The 23,394-nt window shown below is 40.5% G+C and overlaps 1 protein-coding gene across 1 annotated transcript; it reads right to left on the bottom strand.

The window, feature by feature from the left end:
- Nucleotides 1–760: 760 nt before the first annotated feature.
- Nucleotides 761–21,503, bottom strand: TWF1 (twinfilin actin binding protein 1). The gene is made up of 9 exons (XM_075059086.1): nucleotides 21,393–21,503; nucleotides 18,048–18,125; nucleotides 15,361–15,539; nucleotides 13,992–14,087; nucleotides 11,328–11,432; nucleotides 6,578–6,703; nucleotides 6,228–6,378; nucleotides 5,677–5,798; nucleotides 761–3,985 (listed from the first exon to the last, which is right to left on the bottom strand). Exons 1-9 carry the CDS (start codon nucleotides 21,415–21,417, stop codon nucleotides 3,815–3,817), a joined length of 1,053 nt encoding a protein of 350 aa, XP_074915187.1. The 5' UTR covers nucleotides 21,418–21,503; the 3' UTR covers nucleotides 761–3,814.
- Nucleotides 21,504–23,394: the final 1,891 nt, after the last annotated feature.

Below are 23,394 nucleotides of genomic sequence, written 5' to 3'. Positions count from 1 at the left end.
GACCAAAATGCAAATAAATCTGCATCTGATATTCATGGTGACACAGGGGCCTAGCCTATTCCCTCCTCTGACCTTGCTCCTGCTCCTCTTACAGGAATAGCTTTGTTCCTGTATTGCATTTTTGCATTAAAATTATTCTCTTAAATCCTAGTTCAATCCAAAATCTTCAGATTTCCTTCTTTCAACTGCAAAATTGCCCTATCACCGATTTCCCCATGGGCGTGTGTTGGCAGGACAGTTAAAAGAAAAGCCAAACCACTAAATGTTCTTTTCAGCTTGAATTTTGAGGTCAATAGGAAAGCTTCAAGCAAACTACTTTCAGTTTAGACAAAAAACCATTACTGGAACACCACCATTTGAGTAGTTTAATTATACTACCTCATGCTGAGCAAGTCACAACAGATAGAACTGTTAAATTACTAATCAACTACTTCAGCATTTTAAAAGGATAGAAGAACTTTTTGAAGGGGCTTATTACTGGCAGCATAAAAACCTCAAGAGATGAGCACGCTTGGATCCTGCGATGGAGGCCCTGGTGCTGCTTCCAGAAGGCAACAGGAAAGTAGCTGTTTGTAACATACTGATTTTTCTCCCAATAGCAAAAGCCAGGAATTCTGTTCCTGCCCACCTCCCTTCTTACAGCCCGCAACCACTTTTTCTATACCGCTTTCTAGTCCCGTGGGAACTGCCTCTTACGCATTGTGATGTTAGACTACAGATCTTTGTTAAAGAGAGAATGAAATGATTCAGACACCACCAATCTAAAGCATCAATCTTTATTTATAAAGTAAATTACAAAATAGATAAACTTAGTTAATTTTAGCATATGAAGGTGGTTTTCATTGAATGCATAGACACCGTAAATCAAAAGTTTCCTTTATCAAAGTGTTTCTCCAAGTAATAGAGCAATTATTACCTTGATTAGTTTTACAAACTTCTGATAGGAGTGTTTTAAAAGATCTACTTCTCCCTACCTTGCAACATAAACAGTTCAAAAATAATTACCTGTCATGTTAATTAACTATTTAATAGCTTGTGAGTTAACTGCAAGCAGCTGCATTGCTTTTGGGCTTTATGAAGGCCAACAACAATTTGAACAGACACTTTCAATTATTAAATGACCAGAGACAGTTAAAGGAATAACTTCCACTAATGCCCTCATTTTGTGCTGGCTCTGAACATTCATTAACAGTAGTAGTGTTAACGTGAGGCCACTACACAGATGTAAACGTGATAGATCTTGCAGAAAGATCAGATGATGCTTATTGCTTTGTCAGGAGAATAGCTACGAGAGGCCTGGAGAGGCAGTGGGCAGTGCAAGACTTCACACCATTCTCTTTTAGAGGAGAGGAGAGGGGGAAACACGCTCGGGACACAGCGCTGTGCTGGCTGCTCAGGGGTTTGTACACCCACACAGAGTATTTTCAAGGTAACTTACAATGTCTGGTTTGGGCCAAACTCTAAAGCAGCTCGTTATCAATGCCCTTGCATAATCACTTAACCAGCTCTTGCCATCTTCCAGATTAAGGTTTCTACCTCCTATCCTCATCTACCTAAAGCAGGATTAGGAAAAAAAAACCAACCAAAACACAACATGCACAGAACCAAATCAGGTCAAACTGTTCGTTATTTAAAACACCTGGTATTAAAAAAATTGAGTTTTACTGGCTCAAGTAAGTATAAAAATGTATGTGCACTCTTGGTATGGCTGACACATGGGCAGGAATACTAAATTCAAACAAACCCTCTAGCAGCAATTTTTAACTGCCACACTCAAAGGTTTTCCTTAAAAAAAAAAAAAAAAACAGACCCAAAACAAAAAACCCAAAGTGAATTAGGTGTGCTGAAAAGATTCAGAATTCAACTAAAAATACATTTAATTACAGCGTACAATGAGCTGCACACACACATTAACCATGTTTAAAAAGCAACGACACTTGCCTGCCAGGTAGTATATAGAAGAAAGGCTTCAAAGACCAGCGCCTTGCCCTGGGGGGAGAAGGCAAGAGGCAGAAAAAGAACACAGTAGCTAAGGGCAAGCGGGACATGAGCCGAGGATCAGGAGCTGTTGAATTGGATTGATGTAGTGTATAAGATTAAGTGAAACAAGCTGAGGTGTCAAATTTCTACTGCATCTAAAAACCCACAGTAAAACCAACAACTATTGCAATCTTCACATTATATAGTGCAATCTCAAACATCGATAACAAGCTAGTATCTCCAAACAAAATAATATATAAAACAAATTTTATCAGGAACTAGTAGTGTCAAAGCATTATTTCCCTACAAAACTAAGTTAAAAATCTATCTTCCACCAGCTAAACACGCGATTCAGCTATATAATGTGTACACCCAGCACCTATGATAATATGCAGTGAACCAAGACTTGCAACTCCCATGTAGCTTTAAAAAAAAAAAAACCCAAGAAAACCAAAACAAAACAACCCAAACCCCACAAAACTCACATACAAGACACTAAAAAGCAAGTCCCCTCTGGGGAATATAATCTATCCACTAGTATTTGCCTCATTACACAATTTTAAATATTTAAGGTCATCCAATACTTGACTTCCACATCTAATTCTTCTTTAATCCATTTATTAAAATAATCTATTTTTCCTCTTTCTATTAAACACATTACTGATGGTTTAATCAAGTTTAGACTATTCTGGCTGATTTTAGTACTTCTGGGGAGAGGGGGAAAGACAAAATCCTAACCAGGTGCTGCCAGCAGTTATTCCAGAGCTAGTTGGATTTTGTTACAGATTTAAGTTACTATTAAAGTTCAAAACATTTAGGAAAAGTCATTTTCAGAATACTTTGAAAGTTAAAATTGCAGTTGATACTGCAAACACACTAGGATCTCAAGAATAACTCACCGTTATGATGCAAATCTATTCAATTTTGACTGAACTTGCACAGCTTTAGATCCAATTGCACAGATAATCAATTATTTATTAGAAACTTTAAGCATATTGCTTTGAAAGCAGTTCCATAATCTACTGTATATACTAACTCACGCACTTTTAATCACCTTTTACCTGGTCATTCAGTACTTACTATGCAAGGCTTACGAGTGGTATAGAAGTCTGGCAAAGCTGTAGTGGTTTTGTCAGATTTCTTTAAAAGACAATTCCATTAAATTAGTTATAAATTTTAAATGACTATGCTTTTGCATGGGAAAACACCCAGCTATTCCTGAACACTTACATTAATTGATGGATAACCGATTTTAGTTTATCTTTTCTATTACAAAAAAGCCAAACAAAACAACAACAAAACTCAACAATACATCATGTCAAAATCAGAAGAAAACCTTCTATTGTACTATTGTCCATCGCAGCCACAAGGAAAAATAAGGATTTATCTGGGACAATGCTACATAGCCTTTCAGCTCTTCCCACATGGAAAGCCTTATGGGTTTCAATAGGCTACTCATAAGAATACAGGTTTGTTATCTAGGCATACAGCTGCAGCTTACCCACAGAATACATGGGCTTAATAATCTTAGTCTGCAAAGTTTATGGTCACATGTACAGCTATTAAATAATGGATTCTAATTTAAAATAAAGGGGTACTAGCTTAGTTTTCCTCTTCTAGCTTTGAAATAATTAGCTCTTCCACATGTCATAAGACACAGTCAACAAATATAATCCTGTAACAATATAATAAGTGTTGAGGTCAGAAGAGAGAAGAGTAAAAACAGCCTTTTTTTTTCCCTAGCTTCTATGAATGGAATGATTTCAGTTCATTACCAAAAGCCAGAATTTCATTTCTTACTGTAATACTTTATAACAAATGCAAACAACAGTTTCTAATCACTAGGTGTTTCAGTCTCTGCTGGACCTCTTATCAGTCTTCGTATTCCCCTCTTCCCTGCAGGACCTTTTGGTTTAGCAAAACTTTGTTTGTGAGCATGTTGTTTTGGATGAACCTCTTCATAAAGAAAGTCAGCAGTTAACTCATCACCATTATCTATTTCAATCTGGGAAAAAAAAACGTTTACGTTATTCATCTTAAAAGACCTGTTTAAAAACATTTTGAAATTTTGCTGAAGCTTGAAATACTATATTAAAACCGCATGTGCGATAATGTTCAGAATCTAACATGAAATATTCTCCAACTTGTGCCTAATGCCCTGAGCAATCTTGGATATTTTTTCTTAGAATCCACTATACTCTTACCAGTATTAAGTGTGATTCAACTTAATTATTTTTCCTGAAATATAAGCACAATTACACAGTACATATGCCAAGAAACTTCCTCTGTCCCAAGCTTTAGCACAGTGTACATGTTAATACTATCTAGGAGTACACATTCCATGTGGAAACAAGTGCTTATTTACTCATCTGTAAAGTAACTTCCTTAATAAGAGATAAGAAAGCAGCATGCAGATCTTTCAGAACTACAATTTCCTTTCTTTATTTTTCCCCTCTAAAATAAAACCTTTCCGTTGTCCCAATGCAACCTCCACATTTTAAGAATTAAATTTTTTTCACTAAAACGTGCTTTAAACAGTAATTGTAAAAGCAATGTGCATACATATTGTTGTCTGTTGAGATGGAAGGGGAGGAGTACAAACAGCTTATATGATTAGCTGGCTACTGCAACTCAGCAAGCATTCAAGCCAGGGAAAAAACAAAATAAGGTTAATGAACAAAAAGGGGGGCTGTTTTGGTTTTTAAAATTTAAGCATATAAACCTGAATGGAAAGAAAATACTGTTCTCAAGCCAAACCCCATTGTTTGGAACTGCAGGAATTTAGAATTCAGAGAAATCCTTCGGCTCTGCTCTGCTGAGCATTCAGCACTTCATGGCCTGCCAACCACAGCACTTGACAGACCTACCAGCCACGCACACTATTACTGTTACAAGTACATGCTTCAGAAACAGGTCTACAGGAATTTCAGGAGTCACATGGTGCATTTATTTTGTTGTAGAAAGCAAGTTTCTAATAACTACATATAAAAACACATAGTGATAATCTACTTAATTCATGTCACCTCAGTAAAAATGGGTAGTATTAACTCTGCTGGTTTTTAGGTGGACGTAATCCCCACAGAAACCAAGCCTCAATTCACAGCACATATGTTAAGAATGTAACCATAGGTCACATTCCTATAGACCATTCCTATGGTCTCTGCTCTGGAAGTGAGAAGCAACTTATTGCATAGTAGTAAAATCTGTATCATGTGAAAAGATCAGCTTACTTGCAAGTCCTTGTTTGGCCCATCAAGGACTCCCAAGATAGCAGTTTTAAGTTCCAGAATTGCAGCTTAAAATTATTTTGAAAATCCTTAAATAACCTTGGCTTTAAAGGAATTTAGCATTCAACAACAGCAATGTGTTGTGGTCCAAAATACGACAGGCCTTTTAGTAAGAAATCATGTTAGTTCTAAACAGTCCTCCAAAGTACTCTCAAAGACTCCCCTTGATGCACAAGGGTATGTTTGTTAAAGCTATGAAAGTGTAGAAATTATGAACCAGAGAAAGCCTTCCATGACTTAACTTTGTATCTGGAGCTTTATCAACAAGTATTTCTTGTTCAGGACAAACTTTAATAGTTACACAACACTTTTCATTGTTTAGAGAACATGGTGGCAGAGCCAGCTATAGTTAGATATTAAGAAGGGAACAGAGGGATAGAGAAAATACCAGTATAGCCAGTGTACTTACCTTTCTAATTATCGGCATCCACAACTGTCGTTCTACAATTTCTAACAGTGGACTTTTGCAACTAGAGTAGAGCATTCGTTCTCGTATACTACAGGTATACCCTGGCATAGAGTAGATGAAAACTGCAGAAAAACAACACAAATCAGTCCATAACTACACTCCATCAAAACTGGTATCAAACTCATTTACGGCAGGGAGGCATTGCAAATGAACTATGCAGTCTAAAAGGAGAAAAATGTGACACCTCCTTTGGGGATCTTTTTTGCTTCAGCAAGTGTTTCATTTCAAATGGAAGATGAGAGACTGGCCAGTATCTTTATGTTTTCACATGATGACTGATTTATGGGTGTTCATAATCAAAAGAGATAGCTCACTGCTTTCTAAACATAAGGACTCTTCTGAAGAGTCAGTTTCACAACCAAATGACTCTGAAATTTATGCTCATGCTGACAGACAGATTACTTTTATGACACATCTTTCTCTGCACCTCAGAATTACTAAAGTACTTGAAACAAGCCAATGAAATTTCATATTGGGAAATCTTCTCATACCTATGGATTCCAAATAGTCTCCTTCATGGGCATGCTTATACAGGAAAAAGTGGTAACGCGCAGCATCCTTTGGAATTCTTTTTGGCAAGTCCTTAAGTTCAGTATGAAGTGTGTTGGCCAAAATAATAGTTTCGTTTTTCATATCAATTTGCTGTTAACAAAGCAAACCTGAATATAGTTAATACACAGAAAGCAAACCAGAGAACACAACAGGATGGAAAAAAAAATTTGAATTAATCTAATACAGAATGATAATTTATGAGTGTACGTCATCAATGCACGTTGTTTAATGTGCAGGTAATATATTTTACACTCACTATTAAAAAATAGTTAAAGTATTTTGTACTTGCCAGTTGTACATAATTGAGTTTCTTATTTTTCAATTTCTCCAAAGCCTGAATAGCTTCTTTAGCAATGGGGAATGCTACTCCTTGCAACGTTTGATGCTTGGTATCTACGCCAATGTCCGTCTGTACCTGGAACACAAGTCAATTGAGATGTAAACGGAAACCTTTGCAAGCATTTATTTGGTTTCATACAATAACTGACAATGCATTGCAGATGGTTACACCCAGAGTTAGCAGTAGCTATTCCAAGAATAAACCACCCTAAAATATCACCCCCTTACACAACAGATTTGCATTTTTTAATTTACAGGTCATGTTTGTTTGCTAACCTGAAAACAGTTTCATATCTCTGAAACAGCTGGCTTTGCAGAGCCAACAGAATCATGAGAGGGGAAAACTGACTCAAGTGTCAGTGAAAAGCTCTAAGTTAAATTCTGGTATAAAGGTAGAATAAGCCAGAAGGAAAGAGCTTGATTTTCATATGCTGAGTTATACTTTTGAACTGACAGTGTTGCTCATAAACTTTATTGTATCTTGAAAAATTTTACATTGAAACATGTAAATGTAATTTCTAGGCAGTCAAAATTTTCAGAGGAAAAGAGAAATTATGTCTTAGGAGACAAACTGATCTTCTTGAAGGAAAACCAAAGTAACTTCCCTCCCTCCTGTTTCAACACCCTCCCGCCAAAAGCCTATACCAAAAAGAAAGCAAACAAAACAAACAAAATCTTAAGTTTTAACCTCTAGAAGGTCTAACATAAAGTAAAAAAATCCAGGGTAACTGCAAGCTAGACAATTGTTCATAATCCAGTTATGTTAGTCACAAATTATTTGAGAGAAAAGAACAGTTATTTTAAAGCCATTTTTCAAGAATTTATATTTATCTTAACATTCATGCAGTTTCTCTCAAAATGAGCTCTCGTTTCGTTTTCCCAAGTCTGAACTTATTGTCTAAGTATTAGCTTTTGAATATATTGACTTCCTTTTATAATTTCACAAATACATTTAACATTGGTGATGAAGCAGCAAATACCAGAAAAGTGTACAAAATGGAAAGTGTGGGTCTCAGATCTACCAACTAGAAGATGTTCAGCTTTAATTAAAAAGAGACACTAATGAAAGATGACACAAACTGATAAAAAAATGAAAAACAGATACTTGGGGCAACACTAAATTATACTCCACATTTTAAGGAACAGCTTGTCAGAAACAAGGAAAGAGGAGAAGAAAGCAGGTGGAAGAGCTTACTTTTGTATAAAGATTGACAAATTTATGAAGAAGGTTATATAAAAAATATTTGCAAAATATATCTGCATAAAAGCCTGATTAATAAACATAAAATAGGCATCACAAAAATAATAAACCATAATAAAATACCATACTATATAAACCATATTAAAATGCAGGTAGAAAAAAAACCCCAAACATAAGAGTGAGCTGTGAAACGCGGGGACAGGCAAGGGAAGAGAGTCACCCATCACAACTCTACATTTAAGAAAATGAACAAAATCTACTTGTCCATACTGCAACATATTTCAGATAATTAAAGCAAAACAAAAACACCTAAGTCACTTAAAAATAGTGAAATTCACACCATAAGATTTGTTAGTGATTGCTGCTAAGTGGTGGATAAAATGGCAGATGAAATTTTCTGTGAATAAATGTACAGTAACATATGCAGAAGGAAAAAACCCAAGTCTCTTCTCCGTGTATGGTGACAGGGTTGAGCTAGCTACTACCATTCAGGAGCAAGACCTTGCAGGTCACACTGAATGTCTCTGAAAATACAAGCCCAGTGGCCATTCTTGGCAAAAAAAACCTCAAACAGGAAAAGAACCCAAAAAACCCCAAACCCCAACACTCCCCAACCACAACTGAGAGGTTAAAAATTGTTAGAAAAAGAGTAGAGAACAGAACACATCATTACACACTGCAGATATCAGTAACATGCCTGCATCCTGAATACCACATACAGTTCTGGCTTCCCCATCCCTCCATCTCATAAATTAATAGCAGAACTGGAAAAACAGCAGAGAAAAGCAAAAGGATCAGAAGTGCGGAGTGCCTTCTCTAGGAGGAAGAACTACCTAGATTAGGACTCTTCAGCCTGAAAGAGATAACTGATAAGGAGTACAGAGGCCCATGGATATAGTAGAATCATAGAACGGTTTAGGCTGGAAGGGACCTTTAAAGGTCCCCTAGTCCAACCCCCCTGCAACGAGCAGGGACACCTTCAACTCGATCAGGTTGCTCAGAGCCCCCTCCACCCTGACCTTGAATGTTTCCAGGGATGGGGCATCTACAGCCTCTCTGGGCAACCTGTGCCAGTGCTTCACCACCCTCATCGCAAAAAGTGTCTTCCTTCTATCTAGTCTAAATCTACCCTCTTTTAGTTTAAAACCATTATGTCTTATCACTACAGGCCCTACTAAAAAGTCTGTCCCCATCTTTCTTAGAAGCCCCCTTTAATTACTGAAGGGCTGCAATAAGGTCTCCCTGGAGCCTTCTCTCCTCCAGGCTGAACAACCCCAACTCTCCCAGCCTATCCTCATAGGAGAGGTGCTCCAGCCCTCTGACCATTTTTGTGGCCCTCCTCTAGACCCGCTCCAACAGGTCCACGTCCTTCTTGTGTTGGGGCCCCCAGATCTGGATGCAGTACTGCAGGTGGGGTCTCACCAGAGCAGAGTAGAAGGGCAGAATCATTTCCCTCGACCTGCTGGTCACACTTCTTTTGATGCAGCCCAGGATACAGTTAGCTTTCTGGGATACAGTTGGCTTTATCAAAGGGGAGGGGGAAATGGAGGAATGACTTACTGACTTTTCTCTGCCTTCCCCACACAATCTGCAGGGATATCAGAATAAACTAGTAGATAGCAGGCAGTGGCTCTTTACATAGTACTTTGTCAAGCTGTGGAATACACTGCCATAAGATCTGTGGTCAACAAAAACTTTATGTAGATTTAGAAACGCAACAAGACTAGATGATGGATGAAAAACCCATTAAGAACAATTATAAAGTAAGATGTCATCTCTTGCTCAGGAAGATCCCTACCTGCAAACGCTAAGGCAACAGAAGAGTATTCAAGGGAATTATCATGGCCTTCTTGCCATGTTCTTACACCCTTCCCAGATTTGTGCTGTTGTTCCCTCAGGAACTTGACAGCAGACTAGGTGATCCTTTGATCTGACCCAGTAAAAAATTTCTTAGGGTAATTATGAAAGAATATACATATGGAAAACTCTTTTTTCTTTTTTTTTAATCAGAAAGCTTTTATAGTTTTCTGAGTCTAATTACAGGCTTCATAATGGTGGAAACAATGAAGAGAGAAATGACATGTTAATGTATTGCAAGATGCTTCAAACAAAGCCAAAATGGCAGCAATCTACAGTTTATCTATCTCTGAAAAGCACAGCTATTGCTGCTGAAGTTTCATAATAGCACATAAAGTTTTAGTCTGCATGAATCAGCTGTTAAACACAGCGTATGTAGTGCATAAGAGATAATACCAATACCAGAAGTGATCATCGATACCACAAAAGTTTTACATTCATTAAAAAAAACAAACAAAAGCACTAAAGCTGTTCAAGTAAAATGCAGTGTTTGATGATGATGAATGCATTTCTACATTGGATTAATCAAAAATAGACATGGACAATAACAAAAGATACCACTGTAAAAAAGTCAGTAAACAACAAAGTTGCAAGCAAAAGCACAGTAGAGTGAAAACATGAGAGAAGATTCAGAGCTGCATTTAACACGATGATTTGCTGGTATCCAGCTGCAGAAACAAATCATATTTCAAACACATGTACCACAGCTGTAAAATACAAGCCTAAAGCACTAATAAGATCAGCACATGACCTATTTTAAAACATGCCTGAACACAAACAGTGATCAAGTGAAGGAAAAATGTGAGAAAAGAATCCTCTGAAACTTTTCAGTCACTAGCTAGCTGGTAAACCTCAAACTATTTGGTTAAAGGCATTTGTTAGAGGTTTTTCTATAAAGCATTTGTAGCAAAAGCAAATCAGTCTCTTACAAGGACTAGCTACTTGTTTTGGATTTCTATTTTATTTTTATTGGAATTCCATTCACTTCCTCTCAGTCTTAAAGAGAAGTGCACTGGTCCTGGAAGCTAAGTACATTTCCTCTAGGAATAAGGCTGCTGAAATACTCCTGGCAATCATTCACTGCAACAGTTGCTATTTTATGTTTTCTCTACAGTTTCTACCACCATGGGAAACGTATGTGGGCAATCACAGAATGGTTGAGGTTGGAAGGCACCTCCGGAGGTCATCTTGTCCAAGCGCCCTGCTCAATCAGTGCCACCTAGAGCCAGTTGCCTAGGTCTCTGTCCAGATGCCTTTTGAAGTACCTCCAAGATGGAGACTCCACAACCTCTCTGGGCACCTGTGCCAGTGCTCAGTCACCCTTCACAATGAAGGGCATCCCATGATACTAAAAGCATGTTAAGAGCCAAAAATGCAACAATTAAGCTCTGCAGTAGTGAGACCTCTGACTCAGACACTAGGCCTTGCAAACTCACCAAGATCATGCCACTTCAATTCCAGCCATCATCATCCTGCAGTCTCAACTCATTGAGAAATAAATCTATATTCTTGTCCACTAAAACCTTCTGAAACTGGCCATTTTCTGTTCTGCCCTTTTCTACCCTAGAAATACTTTTTCCCTACAATACATTTGGAACTCTGCACCCAGTTTCCCACCCACGCTTGAAGACACTGTACGTACCTCATTAATCTTAATCTGTCGAAGTTCCTCTTCTGCTGCAGTCAGAGGTGCAGGGGAGGACTGTGATATCAAATATTTTTTATATCCATTCAGTGAAACATCATCCTGAAAGCACAATATCAATATTGATCATTTTTTGATACTAACTTTTGTTCAAAGATGTTCTATGCAACATAAAAGCAGTTACCTCCCATACAGTTATGGTCATTTTATTTGAATGGATTAGAAGTGTAGGTACATTTGCAAATTCAGCTCATCTTCCTGTACAGCAGAGTCCACTGGGCTGCTCTTGTACCCAATTGTACCGTGGGCAGCATTTCCACAATCGGTTCCCAATTACCTTGCTAATTCAGAGATGAGCATTAATGAAGACTGTGTACATGAAGTTATTCAGCCTTCTTGGACAAAACCTCACAGAATTGCAACAATTCTAATAAATAATAATAATAATAAAAAAATCTATTCTCTTTTAAAATTTGCATGCTCAGACTGGTAACTTATTGGTAGTTTTCCACCTAAAAAATGGGAGACAGAAATGCTACCTTAGGACAGAGAGTAAGCACATGATACTGCAAATAGTTTAGGATGCAACAACACAGAAGCAATGAATTCTGATAACCACTTGAGGGAATTTGTTAATACTCAGCGTCAGTTGTGGCCCTCTCCAAAGAGGTTGATACCAGAGGCAAATCCTGTTGTGTTTATTATTAAGGTAGTCACTCATAAAAGGTTTATGCAATATGCATATTGTATGTGATCATATGAATGTGATTTTATACTCGAGTTCTCAGGAGAAAGAGAAAGCTCCTTCTTAGCTCTTCCCTTTCTGAAAGAGACAGACATTCCCAAATACAATCTCCAGTGCCAATATTCCATTACACCTTGTTTCAAGTGAAGTAGCAGGTGGGACCATAACCACGTTCCACCAGGATAACAGAGCTGGTTGCAACTAAACTGTCCTTGTGTCTAACAAATTAAAGACAGAGTAACCCACTGGATGCTGACCAAGATTCTGAGTGAGGTTTGTGACTTGAATACCTTGAAGAAGCTGTGATTTTCACACAGATGAACTTTAGAAGCCACCTACAATTAAGAAGTTTATAAAGACACCAAAATCAACAACTCAGAGATATTTTAAGCTGTAACATAATGAACTTGGGAAAAGCAAGTTACATTGACTCCATCCTCTAAGTGCCCCAAAGCACATTCTGAAATAACAGACAAACGCAATGCTCCCTCCTTACAATTGAGATGGGAGCTCAGACTTGGGCTCTGAGTTGTAGGGCTAGATGCAAATTCTACACATTACATAGACTGCTAATGGTTTGGTGCAGGTAGCAGTGAGAGATTAGTTGATTGAATGGGCAAGAAAAAAATAACATGACCTCTGCCAGTAAGCAACTGGTCTTAGCAACTCAGTTATCTACTTCTCTAGAATACAGCCTCTCCAGAGGGGTTTGTTAGTGTGTCTGTTAGGCTAATGAAGCCTCCATCACAGGTTAATGCTTAATATAACAAATTATTTACTCTGTGAGCAGCAGAATTACTAGCCTCATGTCCTTAGGGACTTGTGTGTCCACCACAACAGCCCATGTTTCTTCCATAGCTTTTTCCCCACTACAACATCCTCTATTCTTCCCCAAATCTCCATCTCCTTCCCTTCCTTCAGCACCAGCTCCCTGCGTCAATAATAGCTGTGCTTTGGTTCAGATTTGTGCATATGATGAGCTAATTAACAGGCCAAAGAGAAGATAACTTCTGCAGTCTCTCTGTCTTTGCCGAAGGAAGAAAAGGGAAATGATAATTTGGATCTCTAAGTAATTATCAGTTTTCATGAAAGCTACAGGAAGTCTGTGCCTTTGAGAACTCTAACTTGTATTTCTTTAAAACTGGCAATGGACTAAAAAGTCAAGACTATCTGATGTCTGCCTGACAAACAGGCAAACATCACAACCATGTAAGACTTATTTCCCAAAGAAACCAAGGTAATGCAATAGCCTCACATTTCCTTGCATGCACAGCACTTGCAGGCTTTTCAACATCCCTTAGAAGCTTGTTAGATTTCATACATGCACCTTTCAATTATCTTACCATAAGTGAACAGTCAACTATTAGTATTTTCATTGAACAAATCAGTAGCTACTAAAATTCTCTCTCCATAAGTTAAGATGGCAGCCATGGACTTGAGTTACATTTTATGGTCAAATTCTAAAGAACTGATAGCTTAATATCCTTGGTTTAACATAAAAACATTCGTTTTCAGATGTTAACAGCTGACAGATCGCTGTTATAGCCTGCTTCTGATTCAGAACCATACATGCAAAATGGATTCTGTATACAACTGGCCTGAAAATTAGAGTGTTACAGCTTTTAGAGGATTCACATGCAGGCAATGAAATTAAGAGAGGCTCCTATTATTCTTAGATTACTTAGTTTCCATAACTATTTAAAGCAAGGACTTCTTAGCCTGAAGTTGTTAAAAATACTTAATTACTTGTTCAAATGAGAGCAATTACATTCTAACATTGGAATAATACACACAGCTTTTAACTCTTTTTTCCTTAGTCAAAAAAGAACAGAAACACCACAAATTCATATCAGTAACATCAGCTACTATATTTAGTATTTAAAGTCAATGTGCTGACTATAAAAAGAAAAACATACCTGTACCGTTCCAAATACTTCATCCTTAATATGACCACCTCCAAATTCTTTCTTAAGTGTAGCTCGTGTTGCTGCATACAACATTTTTTGACGAACCTAGCATATAACAAAACAGTGTTGTTTTGGGGTTGTTTGGGGGGTTTTTTTGGTGTACACAGAGAATCTAGCATATTGGTGTACCAAGTGCATTAACAAACACCTTTCTTGAACAAATATTTTAAGTGTTGAAACTGCATTGTGAAATTGTAATTCTTAATAAAGAATAAAATCCACAGAGCTCTGGATCACGATACTAACACGGGCTATTAAATTCTCAACGGCATGATACTATGCATAATTATCAAAGTAATTCCAAAACTAAATTGCAGCTTTAGTAAGAGTATGAGCCTTCTTTTCAATGGGGGGGGGGAAGTCAACATAATCTTTACTAATTTTAAATGGGAAAAACCACAATTGTTTAGCTCTTTTGTCACTGGTCTGTGTAGTAATGGATACTACAGATTGAGAAAGAGACTGCAAATAAGTTCTTATTTTTGATTTGACAGTGACTCCAGATAGTTTTGGTTCAACTAGAGAGTGGAAGAATGAAATTTTCGGGGGGTAGAAGACCTAATGGTGTTTGCTCCCTATCAACTTCTGTCTAACACAGTCACTTACTCCTCTCTCAACAGTCCCATCTTCCCACCTTATTTCACCATCATGCCATCCTCACCACAATACCCCACCTTTTCCACCTAATCTCTTCTATGCACTCCAACTCTTGGTGTCTTACTATTTCCTAACTGCTAGTGAAAATAGTAGGAATACTGGAATAGCTTTACTTTCTGTCTTCCCTTATCTCTCATTTCCAGAATCTAGTTTCTCCTAGAAATCCTTAACTCTAACCTCAGTTCCCTCACGTGTTCTCTAACTACTGGGTAAGAAACAGTATATTCTGTGGCAGGTCACAGATCCATGAGTGTCAGCTGGGCAGCCAGCAAGCTGAACAGAATAAACAGCCTGAGGTCACACTATAATCCCTCTCTCTATGATAACACCCATAGAGATTTCTGTCCTATATCTTTCCATGAATTTTCATGAAACACTGACAGAAAGATAGACAAACAAACAGGGCAAAAACATTGTCTTTTCTCCTCCAGTCAGGCTAGAAATAAATTGGATCAGCTGGACTCCATCTAGATCAGTGATATTGCTCCTCAGTCAGCTTCAAGGAAGATATTTTTTTTCTCAGTTTTCTTGGGGGGAAGTGACGGGAAGGTTGGGAAATGCTTCATTTCTCAAATCCTCTTCCTTCATATCTAGGATTCAGATCAAATGGCACTGTTGAAAAACCATTAACAACATGAAGCCTCTGACGACTGTTACTTACAGGAGAGTGATCAGGTGACCACGCAATGAAGATCCATTCATATCCTTGAGCATTCTGAGAATCTAGTCTGTATAATATATAACATGGTTGCTTGTCTTCAAGAAGGGGAAGGACAAAGGAATCATAATCCTTTTCCCATGATCCAACTGGCTGCCTAGAGGATCCCACAACAAGCTGCTCTATAACCAATAACCAAAGCTACAGGTTAGCAACAATACAGTTAATACCGTTTCTCAAAATTGGCAATAAACAGTTATTCAGACACCTCATCTTTGATAATTATGCCCACAAGAATGGAAGTCAAGAACAGTCAGAGAGAAAGCGGGTGAATTCCTACCAAAGCTGCGTATATTCAAACCCTAACTTACTTTAACCCAAATACAAATAGTTGAGAAGTAATGTGCTGGTTGTCATCAAGTTCTTTGATCCGAAGGAATAAGAGTGTTTTTAGCATAAGGTACACAGAAGGGAAATAATGTCTTCTGCCAGTTAGTTTATTTTCAAATTGGAATACTTAAGTAGAAACGAGAGGAGAGCAAGCTTTTCAATTTTAGAATTAGAATTATTGATGCTCTTGCTGTAACATATTAGCGTTTGTAGTCATTGTAAGAAGTCAATAACTCAGTTACACAGTGAAAAGAGTTTGGAATGAATATGCTTGCACTGATCACTTTAACTTGACTATGTAAGTAGATAAACCTCTTTCTAATACAGCTTCATAACTATGGTCTCTTTAAATGACTGAAATTGTTTATTGTGTATAATTGGCTTAAGTCTGTACAGAATACTTCAGATGAGATTTAATTATGTCAACAGCTGTAGCAACAAGATTTTTCTCTTATTTATAAATCACATCTCAGCTTCCAAAGGAAACTATTAGTACAGTGTCTTTCAAAATATTTATCAGTTTCTCAATAAATACTAGCCCACACAATCAACACAGAAATACCTTGTTTAAATGGGATCCTACAACAGTTTGAGGACCATCATAGAAGGTAGTATACAAAATATCTTTTAAGAGTCTAGGACCCAATTTCTAAAACTTCAGACTAAAGTACAACAGTACACAAATGCCTCTACAGCAAAATTTTCAGAGAAAGGCACTCCACCACAGTAAGTCACAGAACATGAACAGCTCAGGGAGGGGGTGTTTGGCCTTTCTCTGAATTAGATGCAAAGTAGCTGAAGTTGAACACATAGACCAAAGTATTCAGAATGTACTTGCCAATTCTGAACTCTAGGTGGCTTTACACTCACTTGGATTTAAGATAGAAAAATACAATCAGAGGAACTATTGCCCAGCTGCAAACCTCTTCTCTTATTAACTTGGATTAGCAGAACTCATTTTGACTATTATCTGTTGACTAAGGGCAGCTGCTGAAAGCTCCTGCAGACAGATGAGGCAACTGTCCCTCTTCCAGTATTCTGGAGTTTTACAGGTTTCTTTTGAACTGTGCAAAATAGTATTAAAGACTGGATTCTGCTTCTACATAGAGACAAAATGCACATAGATATACACACACACACAAAAAGTAAAAAAAAAAGGGAATGTCTTCCATTTGCATCTTATTTTTAGGCTTCATTTCATATTAAAAAGCAGCATACACACAAAAGCATATTGGTTTACCTTGCCTAATGGGGGGGGGGGGGGGGGGAAATCAATGGTATGCTAGCGTTTGCTACCTTGTGCTAGTGAGACTTTACCCCAGTGACCTGCCTATAATGTTACTATTGCCACTTCCTTAAGGAAAGCAGTATTAAAATGTCAGAAGACTTCCTAAGAAAAGCAAACAAAAAGAAGGTAACAGTGGGTTATCTACCTAGCAATAAAAGTATGTATGCGTATGTACATGTACACACATGTACCTTTCTCCAGCTAAGAGGTATTTCAGTGTACTGTAAATAAATGAACTCTAGAAAGAACAAAAAAAACGAGGTGCGCATTTGACATATTTGAAAAGATGGACTAAACCATTAAGTGTCTTATACAGTCAACCAGCATTGCTATTAAAAAAAAGTAATTATACATTCTATCTTGCAATGTTTGCAGCCTTGATCACTTGCCAAGAAACTCAAAGATCAAACTCAGGTTCTGCAACAAATTGTGTAATTTTGTATTTATACATATACGTGAAATTTAAGGAACAGTTTTAGCTTTGAAAATTTGTCCAAAGTTACAGAATTTTAAAAGGTATTTTCTGTGTAGCCAGATTACTACTTAAACATCTGCTTTAATAGGACTTTCTACACACAGCTGATCCCAGTATAAAAGGCAGATAACACATATACTTCATCTAAAGTGACTAGCTACTGTGTAAGAATCTCTCTCTCTAACGAAAGTAACCAAAGTGCCAAAACACTACACAGGTGTGGAATTCTTTTTCCTCTACTCTTTCTTTAGTAAGAAGATAAGAGTAAGCTCATTCATATTATCCATGTGAAATACACAGCCATTCTTGATAATGTATGAAATGACATTTGGAAGAAAAATTCAAATGCAAAAATACTGTAGCATCATACTGAAAAGCTTAGCATCACCAAAACTTAAATCTCGCCTTCCGTATATGAAAGACCTTAGTAACATTAAGTTTTGTAGTTTTGTTTTTTAAACAATTATACATTTAGGTCACAAAAACAACTGGGAAAATATCTAAAAGACTCAGAGAAAAGATTAAAATTTGACTAACCATTGTCAATGACTATTTTTAAAAGCCTGTATTGTCCATTTCTGGCTCCAACAAAGGTGTCTTTAACACTTCCACTAGCTGAAAAAGAGAAAATAAAAGTAACCAAATTAACACATTTCACTTCCCTAGAACAAAGAATATTCATGAAAGTAAGAACAACACTGGAAAAATGTACATCTGGCCCCTCACTACAAAGCTGGACTGAAAAAGGAACACAGGAGTGATGTTCCCTCTATGCTGCATACTGTTCCAGCCACTGGCATGCCACAAAAAGATGACAAGCAACATTATGAAATAGCCCTGCTTTCTAGCACACCGTATGATTTTCAACATTGTGAAAATTAAAGGTGACATCACATCATTATTCTCAGGTTTCAGTGTTAACACAGCAACACAATAAAAATATGACGCATCTCAAATTACAATAGCTTCATGAAGTCTGCAGGCTTAGTACAAACTTTCAGACAGAAACTTTACGCATGCCAGGAAAATGTTAGAGCTTGTCTGGCAAGAGTGCTGATCTTTCCTAAGGACACGTCTCTGAAGAGTACCAGTGAAGGCTGCCACTCATTGCTCATCTTTCATACCACCTTACCTCTTTCTATGTATCTTGATGGCATTGTTCAAATCCCAAGCCATCACAACAGGATAGCTTTATAATGAATTTACAAAGAAGTAACTTAAAAATATTTTAAAACATCCATAATTCACATTGACACTACACTGCAAACATGATAGACTCAATTCCCTAAGCACACTGAAGAACTGTGCTTGAGTCATGGGAAGATCATTCTTATCTCAACTGCTTTGCTAAATAACCTGAGTGCAAATCAGTTTAATTATACTGTAGACAGGGGGTTGTACAGCATTTATCAAAGAACATTTATTGCAAGCTGGTCCTTTAAGTAATCCTACAGCATGCAGCATAGCACCAGCAAAACAAACATCAAACCAGGAAACAAATAAAATGGATTATTTATAGTCAGGTTGAGGCCAACTGAACAGATGGTTAGATGGTATCCAGCAACATTACTGTCCATACTCAAAACATTTTAAATTTATGCCCATCGAAGTGATGCCCAGGCCCATTCTGAAATTCCAAAATGATGTGGGAGGGAAAGGGATTGTTAAACAAACTGAACTGCATTGGGTTACCAGTCCAACCCCAGCTTCATCCCAGTTAGCATCTTCCCGCTAATGAGTGCAGACCCTCACTGTAATCTGCTGCCAGGTTTTCTAATTGTCTCTGCTGGTCCTCACCATCCCATTCAGCATGCAAATGCTGCACCACTTTCTAGAGCTTTCGGTTCCCCCAGGACTTTTTTTTGTCCTCTTCTTGTCTATTACGTGTTTGTTCTTTGTTCTTTCATTTCAACCCTACACACCAAAACAAGACCAAAATGCAGCAGTCCCTGCACCAATACCAGAACTGTGACAGCTCCTGAAGTAACATTTTGAGACAAGACATTTGAGAAACCACCTCACTATCAAGTGATCTATGCTTTTTTTTTCTCATAAAGGTTTTAAAATTCACAAGAGAGCGATGTGATTTTCTACTTAAACTTTCTGCATAGCAGAGACCTACAGAATTAAAATTTGAGTTTATTTCACAAATATTTCACAGGGAATATTAATTTTAAATTATTTAGAAGACTGTGAACATATTCTAAGTGTATTCTCCCACAGCTCAACGCATTCTGTGACTTCCTATGCTATTTATCTGCACTGGCCTGTTTGAAAGTCCAGTCCTTTTAGCAACGGCCTGGTACATATCACTGTCCCCATGACTTCATTTCTGTTGCCAGAAAAGAGCAGCCCATGCTGCCAAATCTTGGAATTGTTTATGAGTGACAGTAGCCTGTTTGTAGCTAAAGCCAGCAGTGGCACAAGAAGTGCTATTGCTCTTCCAAATTGCAGAAGCGGATGCTTTGCTGCAAGCAGGACTCCTGATTAGTGCCTGCCGAGTTCTCTACAGCTCTCCTCAGAGGACAAAAGATTCTCAAAGACATGAAGGAGAGCAACAGAAGAGGCTGAGCCACTTTTCTTGCTTGTGGTAAGCAACAGGATATTCTTCTGCTCCTCCCTCCAGCATTGCCAGGAGAGAGAACAAGGGAATGAAGAGCCACTGTAACAGTTTTCCCCAGCCTGGGAAAAAAGCTATCTCAGACGCACCTCTCGCCTGAGAAGGGTTGAAAACTTAAGACAAGAAGCAGCAAAAAAAAAGCAGATTGGCATGAGGGGAAGGAAAAGAAGAGAGGCGAAAAGGTGCAGACCAAATGAAGCCAATGGACAAAAAAGGGAACAGAAGAGCAGTTAAGAGCTGCTGTGGCTGGGACAAAAGTCACCTTCAACAATAAATATGGGAGAGCAGGCAAAGTACACCGTACTAGTCACCGAACAAGCAGACCGCAGAAATTGAGGCAGTAAAACCCTACCTCCCCCCCCCCCCCCCCATAATCCTGCAGTATAATCCCTGCTTAGCAATTCTGTGATGCAGGGGGGGACCCGGTAATACTGAGAAACAATACGCTGCCGTCTTCTAATTGCTCCTCGCCCCCCTCCAAGGCCTGGAAACACGAGCAAAACAAGGATTCCCCCCCCACCACCACTTTTTCCCCTTCGTGGCCTCCAGTGATGGGCTCTTCAGCGGCCTTCCCTGCCCCGGGGCTCCTGGTTCTCCTCAGGGCTCCCCGTCCCAAACGGACCCAGCAACAACCCTCGGCGTTTCCCACCCTGCCCGACCCATCCCATCCCATCCCAAACCCGCCTGCGGTGACCCCCAGGCAGGCGACAGCTTCTCCCAAAGCCGGGAAAGGCGGGAGGTGCCCGGGGAAGCCCCCGCCGCCCCCGGGCGCCGGTTGTCACCTCAGGACTCGCCCCGCCGCAGCAGGACAGCCCGCGCTCGGGGAAGTTACCTGAGGAGAAGGGGGCCGGGGAGGGGGGGGGGGCTGCTCGCCGTTTATGTTTTTTTTTTACAGTGAATACTTTCCTCAGGCGGGCTCCCCGCCGCTCGAAGGCGGGCAGGAACGGTTAGCCGTGCGAATAAACCCCGCCAGTCCTCGCCTGACTGGGGACGAAGCTCTGGGTTCGAGCTTCACACACACCCCCCCACCCCACCTCCCCCGCCATCCCGCGGCGAACAAAGAGCGCGGCGGGGGGGGGGGGGGGAAGAAGAGAATTCCGCCGGGAACGGCCCGTTAAACGGCCACAACGGCGCTGCTCCGCCCGGCTGGCTAAGGGGAGAGGAGGGAAGATGAGGGGGGGGGCCCTGTCACGAAAGGCAGGTGGGCACCGCGGGACGGAGGTGGCGGTCAAGGCTCGCGGGGGAGAGCAGCGCGGGTATACCTTGGATACCGGTCTGGTGGGACATGTCGCGCCCGGGGCAGCGCAGCCTGCTGCCGCCTCCGCCGCCTCCTCCCCGCCCGGCCCGGCCCGGCTCGGCTCGGCTCGGCTCGGCTCGGCCGCGCACACGTGACGCGCCGCCGCCACTCAGCGGCCGGGAGGGAACGCGGCGCCTTCCGGGCCCCGCCGGCCCGGGCCGGCTCCGGGGGCGGGCAGCGGCCGCCGCCTACAGCGGAGACCCCGCCGGGCCGGGCCTCCCCCGTACCCGCTCCTTCCCCGTACCCGCTCCTTCCCCGTACCCGCTCCTCCAGACGTCTCCTCTGGCCGCTTTAAAAGGAGGACGGGGTACAGAGCCCCCCCCCTGCGCCCGCCGTCAACCTCCCCGGCGGAAAGGGACAAGTGCCCCTCAGGGTTGGTTGTTGGCCGAAGTACTGAAAAAAAAAATCTCTGAGGTGAATTGAGTTGATATCGAGGTGAATTGAGTTGATCACCAGGAGTCTTGTCGCGGGGACCTCCCGCCCTTGCTCGGGGTGGCAGGGAAGGAGCCGCAAGGTGGGACAGCAGGCGGGTCGTGTGTGCTGTGAATTCTGCGTTAAATCTCACCCCATAAAGAGCCCAGAAATCTGGGGAAAGAGCCCAGAACTCAGGGGGCAGACCCCAAAAATCTCGGGAAAGAGCCCAGAACTCAGGGGGCAGACCCCAAAAATCTGGGGAAAGAGCCCAGAACTCAGGGGGCAGAGCCCAGAAATCTGGGGAAAGAGCCCAGAAACGTGGGGAAAGAGCCCAGAACTCAGGGGGCAGAGCCCAGAAATCTGAGGAAAGAGCCCAGAAACCTGGGGAAAGAGCCCAGAACTCAGGGGGCAGAACCCAGAAATCTGGGGAAAGAGCCCAGAACTCAGGGGGCAGAGCCCAGAAATCTGAGGAAAGAGCCCAGAACTCAGGGGGCAGAGCCCAGAAATCTGAGGAAAGAGCCCAGAACTCAGGGGGCAGAGCCCAGAAATCTGAGGAAAGAGCCCAGAACAGAGGGGGCAGAGCCCGGAACCACGGCTCTTTCGGCTCAAGCCCTTGCCCCCGACAAGGCAGTCTTTCTCTGTTAATTTTGCAGTTTTGTGCTACTTGGTGGCACTGCATCAACAGAAATAGTGAAGATTTCTTCTCCTTCAGCATGGGTCTGGCGGTTGAGATGCTTGTCTGCGTTGGCAAGGCACGGGTCCAGGCAGAGAAAGGGTGTACCAGCTTCTCGGTGAGCAGCCTGCCCACATGACCAAAGGCTTTTACACCTTTTCAACCTGCGCTGATGAGGTTTCCTTGAACTTTTAAAGTTCCCAGTGGAGTCCTGCGTCATGACTTCAAGCATGCTCTGAAGGTAGGTTTGCTCTTGCTAGCTGTCTTTCGCAGGCACGTCTGTCTACAGGTTGAGAAGCACTGTCCCCTTACAACAAAAAGATGGCATCTATCTCTTCTTTAGAAATGGCTTCTGCCTCCTGTACTCAGCATTTTTAATCTGTGCTGTGATCTGGATTAGGCTCCGCAGGTGAAACGTGCAAGCAATTGTAGATGTACCAGGGCTGTGGGCACTTAATGTAATGTCCTGATGCTGACGATTTCTTCAGATTCCTGGGGGTTAGTAGGTATTTATTGGTCACTGTTCAAACTGAGAACATAAGAAATGCTGTAACAGGGCATACCAAATATCTAGCTCAGTGCACCAGGCAAGAATAGAAGAGTAAGGCAAGCACGTGGTAATCCTTCCCTGGCTCACCTTCCCAGCCTCCAGAGTGCTGCAGCTCAGGAATTTCTGAAGTCAGCTGTGTTGATAGATGGGGGTGCCTGCACTTTGTCAGATCCCCAGTTTAAAGAGGTGAGGGATTTAGTGTCCTATTTGGGAAATGTGAAATAGCACTGTAACTGTGGTATGTGAGGTGTGCTGCGTAATGCCAGTCTGGCAAATACGAAGTCACTGGGGAGACGCATCACCAGCTAGCGAGCTGGGACTAAGGACTGC

The sequence above is a fragment of the Buteo buteo genome, chromosome 28 (genome assembly GCF_964188355.1).
Source record: "Buteo buteo chromosome 28, bButBut1.hap1.1, whole genome shotgun sequence".
Taxonomy (NCBI): domain Eukaryota; kingdom Metazoa; phylum Chordata; class Aves; order Accipitriformes; family Accipitridae; genus Buteo; species Buteo buteo.
This window is presented reverse-complemented; position numbering and strand designations above follow the sequence as displayed.

What these genes read in the sequence shown, in the direction of transcription:
- TWF1 (XM_075059086.1), bottom strand. Translation starts at nt 21,417, where the DNA reads ATGTCCCACCAGACCGGTATCCAAG. An exon ending in CCACCAGACCGGTATCCAAG is followed by an intron (nt 18,126 to 21,392) that starts GTATACCCGCGC and finishes TCTCTTTTTCAG; the next exon opens with CTAGTGGAAGTGTTAAAGAC. An exon ending in AAGTATTTGGAACGGTACAG is followed by an intron (nt 11,433 to 13,991) that starts GTATGTTTTTCT and finishes TTGTGCTTTCAG; the next exon opens with GATGATGTTTCACTGAATGG.